Raw genomic sequence first — 11,879 nt, 5'->3', positions numbered from 1 at the left:
ACTCCTAACTCATGTCTTCTCCAGGCCTCGGTTTCCCCACCTACCAAAGCCAGGGTGCACTCACCTTCCCAGGCTGCTGAGAGGCCAGAGCGTGGGAAAGTGCTCAGCTACACGTCCATGGCCAAAGACACGCCAAGGCCATTGTACCAGCCCGGTCTCCTGGGCGGTTGCCACACTCTGGCGCCCCAACAATGCCCGCCTCTGAGTGGAACTGCGGGTGGGCCGTAACCATGGCGAGGGGCCCTGCAAGGCAGCAGCGCCAACTGCCTATCCAGGGTCAGCCCGGCCTGTGGCCCTGGTTACGGCTTTGTCCCGCGGGCTGGAACCGGTCCCGTGCTAGCGGGCTGAGAATGGCTGGCTGTCAGGGAGGGCAGTGCTTACCGAAAAGGAATGGAGCTCTTGGCTGGAGAGGAGTTGAGGTTGAGAGGAAGATGGGGAGCTGTTTCCAGGGTCCTGAAACCACAGCCGGGTTTGGGTCGGAGTGCAGCCTGGGTCACCGCACTCCTGGCAGTGCCCTCCCCGCAGGGCTGTGAGGAGCCTCTCCACCCCCACCACACCCCCACCCTCTGTGCAGGGCCCCACAAGGTGCAGGAGGCTGCCTCTCCAAGTTCCGGGATGTTCCAGGCAGCTGGCCAGAGTACACGGGGTCCCCTCTGGGCTTCCCCACGCTCTCTCACAGCCTGGCTGTGGCTCGGCCACCGGCTCTGCCTCCTTCCCGTGAAGTGTGGGGCATGAGTGTGGGGCCTCTGCCAGGCCCGGAGCGGCCAGCTCCTCTCCAACCATGGGGATCAGAGTCTCCCCAAAATTTGTGTTTACAAACCCATGTTTGCAAACTTAAGACCTCATTTTTTTTTAAGTAAGGAGAAAAACAATACAAATGGGACTTGCATTTATGTATTCTTCCAATTGCAGCCACCCAGATATCTAGAGGACTCTGGAATCGGATCGCCTGGGTTCAAATCCCAGCTCTGCTCCAGACATGCTGTGTGACCTCAGGCAGATGCATCTCCTCTCTGTATCTGAGTCCCCTCATCTATGAAGACAACCCCGTAGGGCTTTTGTGAGGATAAGCGAGGTCATCACTGAGTGTTTAGAAAGGACACCTGCTCCCCTGAGCCCTCAAGGGCCTGGCCCCGCTCCGAGCCTCCACTGCTCCAGCTCTCCTGAGTTCCCTGGCTGACCTCACCTCTGCCAGGTCTGCCTTTAGCCCCTGAAACCCTCACGAAGAACCCAGCCAGGGAGGGCGAGAGAGCGGAGAGGGAACTGGGTGTGGGAGTGGCCCAGACTCTGGAGGACCTAACTGTCAGAGGCGTTACCACCCACCCCCAAGCTGGGGTCAAGACCCCGCCCCACTGGAGGGGCCTCCAGAGGAGGTGGGAGGTTAGGAAGAGCCTCAGGGGGAGGGGGAGAGGCAGGGTGGTGTTTCTTCCCCCACCAGTCATCCTCTCTCCTACTTGGAGCCCCCCACCCCCCCTTCCCTGTTGGTCTGGGCTGCCCTTGCCTCCTATCTGCTCTCCCCACCCATGGGAACCTAAAATAGGGCTGGGGGGCTAAAGCACAATGAGGCCAGCCAGACCCTATCCTACCCCCCTCTGCAAACCAGAGGCACTGCTCCCCAGTAAAAAGCCAGGACCATGCATGATACAGAGAGGGGGTTTGGTCCTCTCTGTAGGACCCCACCCTCCGTGGACCTCCATGGCCTGACAGGCCTTGTCTCCAGGACCCGCCACGCCACCGGCCAGAGGGGACAGCCCCAGGGTCAAGCACCCACACCAGTGCCACCTCGACCTCCTGCAGGAGAACCATCAGGCCCAGAAGACCCAGGGCTGAGGATCCCCCCCAAGTCAGCTGGGGGCTGGTGTGCTGAGCTCCCGTGGTGACATCCATGGTGCACCAAAGCTGGACCTGGGGTGCCCTGCAGAGAAGGGGTGCAAGCAGGGGGTGTCATACTTCCCTTTTTGCCCCACCCCCACCTCCCGGCAGTCCTGGGGCCATGGAGAGGGCAGAGAGGGCAAGCCTTTGGGTCTCATCCAAGAGGTGTGCTCCCAAGGGAAAAGGACCCACTGCCCCGTTGCAGGGAGGACATGATCCTCTGGCAAGTACTCCTACAATGAGAGCCCTCACGGGCCCTCCCCCATCTTGGCCACCCTACTTGTCCCACTTTGACCTCTGCCCCTGGGTGAGTAGAAGCCACAACCCCTGCCCAAACCCCTCCTTCCAAGCTGTCCCTCCTGCCCAGGGCTCCTCCCCTATCCCAGCTGCGCCCCACAGGTGCCCATGGCCCCCCAGCCCCCCGGGGTCCCATCCCCTTGGGCGGGGCTGCTCATCTCCTGCCGGGGTGGGGGGGGTGTCTCTGTGGCCACCGCTGGGGGTGGGGGCTCAGGTCCTCCTGGCCCACCCTCTGGAGTGGAGGGCTGCTCGGCTTGGTGCTGAAAAGACAGCTCCGGTCAGCGGCCAGAGGATCCGAGGGAGGGAGCTTGGGAGGACCGCTCTACTGGCAGGCCTGCCGCGGTGATGCAGGGTGACCAGTGGCGAGGGGCTAGCTGAGTCCAGCGTCCAGGTCACACCGCCGCCCCTCGCTGTTGTCCACACCTTGCCCCCCGGCCCCTCTCTGTGTGCCAAGCGTCCCCTGCCCGGCAGCACCAGGCCCCACAGCCCGCAGACTCCTGGAGACGCTACTACCCCATTTCATAGGAGAGGAAAGTAGGCCTCAAAGAAGAGCTACAAAGGGGTAGCGAACGTTCAGGATGCGTGAGCTGGGGTGTCCAGGTGCGGGTCTGAGGTCGGCCACTTGGGTTGAAATGCGTGAAAACCCAGGACGGGGCAGGAGGAAGCCATGGGGCAAAGCGCTAGGCCCTGAATGCAGGGAGCAGCAGAGTCACAGGCGTTCACTGAACGGCATTTCCACTTTCCGTACGTCTGAAACTTTTCGTGACAAAATGTGGGGGGAGAAATGCACACACCCCTCCCCGTCACTGCTCCGAGCAGCCCATGCAGCCAGGTTTCCCGAGCCCTTCGAGATGGTTGACGGTGCACAGTCCGGCATGTACCTAGCTCTTCTCGTCCCACCGTGGGGCAGGCCTTGCTGCCCGTGGGCTGCTGTCCCCACTGCTGCCGGCGTGGGACCTCCAGCGTGGACACCTGCGGGGCCCCCGGGACAGGCAGCACCCACACCCTGTCACAGGATCGGCCCTCGGGGCCGCAGGTGGTGATAGGCTTTGCCACTCGGGGCCACCGAGGCAGAGGGGAGGTGCACTGGGGGTGTCACTGTAGCCCGAAGCACCTGGCCCTGGTGGCCCCCAGCCCCCCAGGGTCCTGCTCGGCATCAGCCTCCCTCCGCACCCCTACACTCATGGTGGCTGTTCCAAAACCTGCAGGAAGAGACGGGTGAGCCGAGGCCCAGGAGACCCGGCGTGGGCATGGAGACATCCAGGGGGCCTGGCAGGGAGCAGCTCTGGCCTGACCCCGCGCTACCCTGGCAGGGAGGGAGCAGAGGGGCTCATGCAGGCCATGTTCTGCTCTTGGGGGTGCTGTGTGCTCCTCAGAGCTGTCCCAGTCCCATCTACAGAATGGGAAACTGAGGCTCAGAGAGGGGGTGACTTGCTCAAGCCCACATAGCGTTTGTGCATTCACTCCATCCTTCAGCCTGGTGCCAGGCCCTGGCACCTGCCGTCAATTAGGCAGGGGGGCTGCTGGCCATTCCTGATGCTCCCCATCTCCACCTCGGGCCCAGGTTCTCATTCTGGGGAAACAAAGTGTGGGTCTTTACCACCTGGATTTGGGGTTGAGGGGAAACCCGTGTCTGGAGTGCCCTCTGCTGGGTGGTCTGTTTCTCATGGGGCCCTGGAGGCTTTAGGAAGGGGCTAGAATATTGGGGTGGGGGGGGCAGAAAGGCACTCCCCCACCCTCAGGTGTCCAGGTGAGACAAAGCAGGGTGAAAGTTGGCTTTAGACCAGAGGTCTCGAACTGGCTGCCCCTGGGGCAGCTTGCTTAGAGATTGGTGCTGGGTTCAGGGCTCACCACGGAGCCCAGTATTTAAAAACAGAGGTATCAGATGCGTTAACTTCAGATCTTTTAAAATCAGAAGATCTGCCCACTCTGCACGCTTTCCTGTGCATAGGAAGAAGGAGCTGAGTGTGATGGGCTATGTACCTTCCTGTTAGCCACAGACCACACTGGTCCCTTTCACCCTGTGCCCACCTGCCTCATTTCGTCACGTGGCCCCGTGGGCATTTGCCCTGTCTTCTTGGCCGTCCAGAGGGCCTGGTACCTTCAGCCAGCCGGTGGCATCAGAAGCCTGTACACCTAACCCTGCAAGGGCCACCGCCTCCTGGCCAAGACAGCTGAGCTTCCCCAGACAGGCCTGGCCCAGTGGACCACCCCCGTGCATGTGTGCATGCACACGCACACACAACTGGGGGGAATCCGGCCCTCTGAGGGGCTGGCTGTGCTTGCCCGGAGCAGGGGGCTGTCCTGGTGGGCCTCTTCTGACTCCTCTGGCTGGAGCACCCCACCCTGCTGAGGTCTTAGGGTCTCTGAAGGGTATCGAGGAATGTGTGGCCTCCTTCCAAGGAGCCTCCGTTATGGCACAGAGGAGGGACGGACGCGAAGAGCAGATTTAAGCCTCCTCTAGAATTTGCTTCAATCACTACTGTGGTAGGGAGTGAACTGCTTGTCCCTAGAATGGTTTAAGCAGGGTCTGTTTCCGTTTACTCATTTATTTAACAGATATTTATTGGTGCATAGGATGTGCCAGGCCTTGTCGCAGATGTGAGGACTTCCGTGGTGACCTCCCTGGGCGGCCGGCCGTGTCCTGGAGCTGACCGTCGGTGGGGACGGACAGCTGGTGCACCTGTGGTGGATGCTAAATCCATGAACCACAGGTGCTAGTTGGGATGAGCAGTGGGAAGGAGCAAGCCAGGCTGAGTGCTGGGGAAGAACGGCAGGGAGGTGCTGGTGCCAAGGCCCTGGGGCAGAGATGGCTCCGCGCGCTCCAGGATGGGAAAGGAGGTGAACAAGCAACAGGATGGATGAAGCCAAAGGTGCAAGGCCTTTGGGCCGTGGCGGGGAGGAGATTGGGCTCGTTCTCATCTCTCGAGTTTAGGGACCAGCTTATTACAGTCGGAGCCCTTATGATTCTGTGGCCCCTGTTGGGGGGTGACGTCTCTAGCTTGTTCAAAGCTCGGAGTGATTCTCTTCAAGTCAGCCATTCAGTAGTTCACTTACTCTTCAGCAAACATCTCCAGAGCCAGCTGTGCTCTGGGGCAGCCGGGGCTGGGGGCTGGGGGCTGGGGGAAGACCTGGCCCCCCCACCTCCAGAAGAGGCAGTGTGATGGGGGTGGGGAGGAGAGGCCAGCAGAGGGTGTAAAGCACAGCTGGAGGTCAGGGAGGGCTTCATGGAGGAGGCGTCAGCTGAGGGACCAGCCACGGGGCTGCAGTGCTGCGCTGGGACACAGTTCCAGGCCCGCCAGACAGGCACCCACACTGAGTGCTGAGGGCAGGGGCAGTAGCGGCAGGGGCCATCACGAGGTGTACCACCTCTGTGTCAGGACCCTCTGAGCTCATAGCTCCCTGCGCCCCCTCTCACAGAAGGGGAGACTGAGGCCCAGGAATGAATGCATGGGTCCAGTGCCTCTGTGGTCTGAATTGCCCCTTGGCAGCTTGTAACCGGGAACAGGCAAAGGGCTGATTCGAAGCTGACTCAGCTCGGGGCCAGCAATCGAGGGATGGGTATGCGTGGGGTCCGTCAGGCCTGGAATTTTTGGCTCCCTCCCTCATTTACTGAGCCTCTCAAGTTACTTAACCTCTCTGAGCCTGTTTCACATCTGCAGGATGAGTGTTGCTCTCCCTACCTGGCTTGAGTTCTTGGGAGATGTGCGGGCCTGGCCCTTGTGTAGAGCCCAGCAAAACTCAGCGGCAGTGTGTCCGGCTCTGAGCCACAGGCCATCCCCAGGCTTAGTGCCCCCATCCCCGCCCCCGGGAAAAGAAAGGCTGGCCTCGAATTTTGCTTTTTTGCCCTCCCACCTTGCATGGCTATTGGGGAGACAGCACTTCATGACAGGGGCCTTTGGTCTGTAGGGAAACTGAGGCCCACAGAGGGTGAGCCGCCCACTCAGGTCACAGAGCATCAGGGCCTGGCACCAGTCCCCAAGAACAGAAGCAGCCTGGCCAGATCACAGACGCGAGTCGGGACGCCCCTGCCCCACACGGCGTGGGCAACCCCCCTCCCAATACCCCAGACCTTCCCAGGGTACGGGCCAGCCTGCCGGCCCCCAACCTCCCCCAGCCTCCGTCTCATCTGTCATGGACACAAAAGGCCAGGCCTCCCACAGGCGGGGGCAGGGCGGGAAGGGGCTCCTGGGCCAGCTGGGCTGTGGACACCGGCAGGGAAGTGCGTGGAGACAGGAAGGAAGTGCACTGCTGGAGTCTGGGGCCACCATTGTCTCACCTGGGGGTGGGGGTGCTGAGATGGCCCCACCCTGCGGCTGACTCCTGCACCCTAGCCTCAGTTTCCCTGTCTGGAAAACCTCAGGCAGACGCGTGTGTGTCTGGAATTGCAGAGCAGGTGACACGTGCAGCCGGCCATCCAGTGCTTTGCCCGGATCCACTCACGGGCTGAGGGCTCCACTTGTCCCCACAGGCTCCGGAACCAGCCCAAGGTCATACCTCAGGGCAGCAGGGCTGGAACCCAGACCTGGGCTGCAGGCCCCAGAGTCCAGGGCCTTACCTGCTCAGCCCTCCTGTCTGCTACACCCACCTGCCTCTCCCTTCAGGGATCCCTTGTTCAGGCTAAATCCTGGGGAGCCTCATCCTGAGCAGCGACATCCCCACTTTCATCAAGATTGATGGATAAACATAGGATAGGTGGATAGAAGGGTAGACAGACGGCTGACTGGTAGATACAGCAGCGGGGTGGAAGCCAGCACTGGGAAGCTGCTAGCTGCACTCCCCGTCCCCAGACGAGATTTTCAGGGCTCCCTCCCTTCCTTTGCGCCCACCCTGCCCCCACTCCTCTCTCTCTCTCTCTCTCTCTCTCTCTCTCTCTCACACACACACACACACACACACACACACACACACACACACACACACACACACACAGCAGGGCTGGAGCACGTCTCACTTCCAGGTGGGACCAGGAGAAACAGGAAAGACTCCTTCCTTCCACCCAGCAGGAAGCAGGGCCAGGAGGCTTCGGGACCTCCCAGCAGACTGGGACTGGGCAGGATGCTTCCCCAAGGGCTGAGCCAGAGGGGGTGTGCCCAGGGGTCTTGCAAGGGCAGCTGGCCAGGAGCCCCCCATCATCCGATGTCATCTGACACTACTCCCCTTCCAGGGAACGAGGGGAAGGGGGGAGGGGTCAGACCATCCCCAGGGCACACAGGTCTCAGGGGACACCCCACCCCATCTCTGGTGGGGGAGTCTAGGGCTGCATCCATCACCCCGACCTCACCCCCTCCGGTCCCCCCATGGCAGCCGAGCCCCTGCAGCCTGCTCAAACTTTATTGAAGGTAGAGCTAGAATAGGAGGGGCCAGAACCACAGACCACTCCCCTCAGCTCCCTCTGCGTGGGCTCCACTGGACAAGGGATGGTTGATGGCCGAGGCTCCCTCCGGGGACTTCGGGCACAGCTCAGTGGCCCCCATCCCTGCAAGCATCCAAGACACCCGCCTCAGCCCCAGCCCCAGCCCAGACCCCAGCCCGGCCTTGGGGGTGGGATGTGGACAGGGGGCCCTGTTCCCTTGGGCTTGCAGAGGACCAAGCAGGGCCCCCCGCCCCCGGGGCTGCTGGGGCCTGATGGGTCCCCCGCATGCGGCAGGGGGGCAGAGCTGGAGAGCGGTGGGGCGGGGTGGGGGCGGGTACGTTACCACCAGCTCAGGTCCCTCCTGGCCAGCTCCACCTGGGCCAGGCGGTGGTCACTCAGCACCTGCACCCGGGTGATGGCCGCCAGTGGCCTGTGGCGGTGTGCATACTGCAGCACCTTGTGCTCCTGGGCGTGGACATGGAAGTGCTCCTCATCTGAGCTGACCTCCATCTGGGGACGGGAGGCCGGTGACCCACGGCCTGCCACGGAGCCCGGGTCCCCTCACCGCGCAGAATGCCCCGTCGTGCAGGCCCGCCCCAGTTGGGAGCCCCGAGCCCAGGCCGGACGGACGTCCGCTTCCTCACTGAGGGGTGCACCCACCCGCACCCAGCAGTGAGACTCCCCGCGGTCTTTACCTGTAAACCTCCACAGTATGTAGGGACACAGCGTCCTTCCCATAAAGCAGCGGTAGCTAAGCTCACAGCCCGATAGCCTCACAGGTACCCCAGTCCTGGCCTCCCCCTCCCCCCACGGGCCTCCGCTCCCCCCTTCACCTCAAAGGGCTCCCCCAGCACCAGCCGGAAGACGCTGGACACTTCCTCCTGGCCCCAGCGGCCCCCCTGGAAGGTGTTGCCCACCAGGGTGGCGCTGGAGAACCGGGGCTTGACGTGGAAGGCAATGTCCCCCGCCTCAGACAGGAAGTTGATCTCAAACCTGGGGGGTGTCATGGGGGCTGTGAGACAGCAGATGCCTGGGGAGTCACCCCGCCCAAGGCTGAGAGGGGGCCCCTGGGGTGGGCAGTGACCCTTACTTGTCCTCTCCAGAGTCAGAGTGTCCCTGGACCAGCAGGCTCCAGCCAGGGGCCAGGCCCCCTGCACAGAAGGCTTCGAACTGCATGCAAAAGAGGGGCAGAGTGTACCCCATTTGTCCAGGGGGCCCCAGCCAATCTCACGCCCAGCTCGGGCTCTTCCCCCAGGACCCTGGCCCTCTGAGCAGCGTTCCCTTCACGGCGGGGCAGTAGGAGTCCCCCACCCCATGCCCTCTCGGCCTGCAGGCCTAGGGAAGGAGCACCGGGGATGCGGGGAGCCCCTGCCTGGGCCTGCTTCCTTCTCACCCACCTGCAGCGCCATCTCGCCAGCTTCTGTGGGCGCGGAGCATGAGCCAGGGCATATAGGCAGGCGGGCAGGCCGGGCCGGGTGCGGAGCCCCACCCCGGGGACAGCCAGCAGGCTGCTCCGCCCCTCCCTGCCCCCCACCCCGCCTCTCCCCGCCCCCGACTATCAGCAGGTATGCCATTCAAGCACCAGAGACAGGGTGGCTGGCCCTGGGCCCCTCCCCACCCCCACTTCACTTTCTAGGGTCCTAGGAAACCACTTCTGCCTCCCACCCCCAACAGCTTCCTCCGGGCATCCAGGGACCCAAACCTTCATCACTGCTCAAGTGGGGGAGGGGGGACGGCAGGCCTACCAACACTGCCTGGGCCTTCTGGGGGCCAAGCCTGTGTCCCCCCCCCCAGCCCAGCCCAGCTTCCCCGGCTGCCCTGCTCCAGCCAGCTCAGCTGGCCCCATGGGGCACTGTGCTGGGATTAGGCTGGGGCTGTGGTCAGCGCATTCCTGGGCTCTGGCTGATGGAGTGGGGGAGGGCCTTTCCCACACCCCAACGCCCCTCCTGGCCTGGTGCCTCAGCCCCTCTCAGCTGAGCTGGGGAGGAGGCCAGGCTGGGGTCCCCACCGAGTGTCTAGGGGAGAAGGACAGGGTCTCCCCAGGCTTTCAGGGCAGCTATGGGGCCGCCTGGCTGGACTATCCAGGGAGCTGGCCCAAAAGGGAGCCAGGCTGGGCCCGTGGAGCGCTGGGGCTGCTGCATGCGGTGAGTGTGCGGGGAGTGTGGGCATGTGGTGAGCGCCGGATCCTGTGGCTGCACGAGCAAGTGTCTGTGCACACGTGTGTGAGTGGTGTCGTGTGCGAGTGCACGTGTGTGTGCCTCCGGCCCCCTGCTGTTTCCCTGCCCAGTGCATCTCAGGCCCAGGCCCCGGGGGTAACCCAGCTGCCTGCAACCCCATCGTTCCCCTCGGCCTCCCCCGTGTGCAGGGCCGTCTTGGGGAGGGGGGGCATGCTAAGGGGACACGGAGATGGCTGGACAGCCCACTGGCGGCGCAGGGCACGGCACGGCACGGCACTGCGGTCCTCCCGGTTGGCACGGGCAGGGCTGGCGGGGCCTGCAGGGGGCAGCGCTGAGCAGCGGAGGTGCTGCCCAAGGAGCCTTCCTCGGTGGTATCCTGGTTGCCACGCCTGGCCTACCTTGCAGAGCCCTGTCCCAACCCAGCCTGGCCGTCCTGGGGTTCACAGGCTGCAGACCCCTCGTACCTGCCTCCCACAAGGACCACAGAGAAGGGAGGCCCTGCCACTGTTGGCCAGCAGGAGGTGAAGCCTGGCCATGCCTCCCCACCTCCCTGTCCTGTCCCCTATCCTTGGGGTGCTGGGACTAGGCAGTCAGGGGTCCAGAGAAGGCTTGAGCTAGTAGACTCTGAGCCTCAGTCTTCCCAGCTGTGCACTGGGCTCAGCAGTCCCGCTGGGCAGTGCTGACCTCTACCCCCTGGGCCTGTCCCCTCGGCGGGGGAGGGTGGCCCAGGCACAGGAAGCTGGGCCACTGTCACCGTACTTTGCGCTCAGCAGGGGCACTGGTGGAGGGGCCTTGGGAGTCAGCTGCCTAGAGCCCTCGCCGGGCATCAGGGGGCCTGCGAGTGGGGCTTGTCCCCCAGACTCCCTGGACAGAAGGCCCAAGTACTCTGCCTGGACAAGGGTGCTGGTCTGGGGTGAGGAGGCCTGAGGGACCCCTGGTTCGGGTAGGCCCGCCCCTGCCTGAGTCTCAGTCTCCCTACCTGGGCAGGTAGCCGAGGGGGCCTCGAGGGGGCGGGGGTTGTGAGCCTGGTCCGTCCGCGGCCAGCCTGGAGTCCTCCAGGAGTCCCGCCTGCATGAAGCAGGCTCTGGGCCTCCACGCACACTGCGGCACTTGCACCTGGCCTGAGCGGACACCTGGCCAGGCTGTGGTCTTGCATGGCCCAGGCTTTGGAACCTCTCCCACGAGGGGCGGGAGCCAGAAGCAGCCCAAGCTCTCCACGGCAGGGACCCAAAAGGCCCGTATGGGGCCGGGGAAATGAAGAGAGGGGCAGCGAGGCCCCATGTGGCTGGCCCAGCCCTGCAGGCAACCCCTCCCCCCCCCAATGTCATGGAGTCTAGGTGGGACCTCAGCCAGGCCCCAGGGGTCGGGGCAGCCGTGGGCAATGCCCCCCCATCCCGCGTTGCCGGCCCTGGAGCAAACCTGCCCATCCGGGCACCGCCCCGCCCCCCTCCTGGATGTGTGGTTTTGCCCTGGGCTGTTGACTGTCATAGGCTGAGAGGGGGGCAGCGGGGTCTCCACCCAGTTAGGCTGAGGATCTTCACCAGCACTCAGACCCTCATCCAGTGGGATGGGGCGTTATCAGGGTTGGCTTCCTGGAGGAGGTAGTACCTTAAGCAGGTCTTGAAGAATGAGAAGAACTTAGAAGGGTGCTGGAGGGCAAGGTAACAGGCCCAGCCCTGGGGGGATGGACTCGGGAAGGATCTGACACACCTTCGGGACAGCTTTCGAGGATCCATGACCTCATCTTTTGGGAGGGCACCCACCTTCCACGGGCATCCTGGAGCCAGGCATCCGTGCCCCGGCTGGCTCAGACTGGAGGAGGCCCCCGGAGCCCCTGGGGAGGGTGGCAGTGCGAGAATACGGATGCCCGTCCAGTGTTCTTCTCAGCTCCCCATCCGCTCTTATCCCGCTGCCCCCCCCCCAGCATGAGCACCCAGCCCCGCCCAGCCGTGAGCGATCCCAGGTCGTTGGGGGTCTTGAGCCAGCCCTCCCCCGACCCCCACACCATCCCCGGCCCACATCTGGAGCCACTCGCTGATGGCAAGGTCAGCACAGAAAGTCTCAGCCCCCACCGGGCAAGGGGCAGCGCTGGAACCGGGACACACGGCCTCAGGCCGGCTCTCCCCCTGGCCGGGCGCTTGGCGGCCTTTGGCACGTAGCGGCTGTGTCTTTTCCTC

The 11,879-nt window shown here is 63.8% G+C and overlaps 1 protein-coding gene across 1 annotated transcript; it reads right to left on the bottom strand.

Moving 5' to 3' along the window:
* Nucleotides 1–7,562: 7,562 nt before the first annotated feature.
* GRIFIN (galectin-related inter-fiber protein) lies at nt 7,563–8,855 on the bottom strand. Its single transcript, XM_088017189.1, has 4 exons — nt 8,616–8,855; nt 8,359–8,518; nt 7,869–8,035; nt 7,563–7,648 (listed from the first exon to the last, which is right to left on the bottom strand). Exons 1-4 carry the CDS (start codon nt 8,726–8,728, stop codon nt 7,633–7,635), a joined length of 456 nt encoding a protein of 151 aa, XP_087873315.1. The 5' UTR covers nt 8,729–8,855; the 3' UTR covers nt 7,563–7,632.
* Nucleotides 8,856–11,879: the final 3,024 nt, after the last annotated feature.

Source organism: Eumetopias jubatus, unplaced genomic scaffold (assembly GCF_037043125.1).
Source record: "Eumetopias jubatus isolate StellerSeaLion01/CBP00866 unplaced genomic scaffold, mEumJub1_p1.0 scaffold_12, whole genome shotgun sequence".
Taxonomy (NCBI): Eukaryota; Metazoa; Chordata; class Mammalia; order Carnivora; family Otariidae; genus Eumetopias; species Eumetopias jubatus.
The sequence above is the reverse complement of the archived record's forward strand: the minus strand, read 5'-3'. Positions and strand labels throughout refer to the sequence as shown.

Excerpts from the sequence above, each read along its gene's own strand:
- GRIFIN (XM_088017189.1), bottom strand. The coding sequence starts at position 8,728 with ATGGGGTACACTCTGCCCCTCTTTTGCATGCAGTTCGAAGCCTTCTGT. Across the intron at positions 8,519-8,615 it reads TCTGACTCTGGAGAGGACAA|GTTTGAGATCAACTTCCTGT; the intron begins GTAAGGGTCACT and ends GACACCCCCCAG. Across the intron at positions 8,036-8,358 it reads TGCTGGGGGAGCCCTTTGAG|ATGGAGGTCAGCTCAGATGA; the intron begins GTGAAGGGGGGA and ends TCCCGTCCCCAG.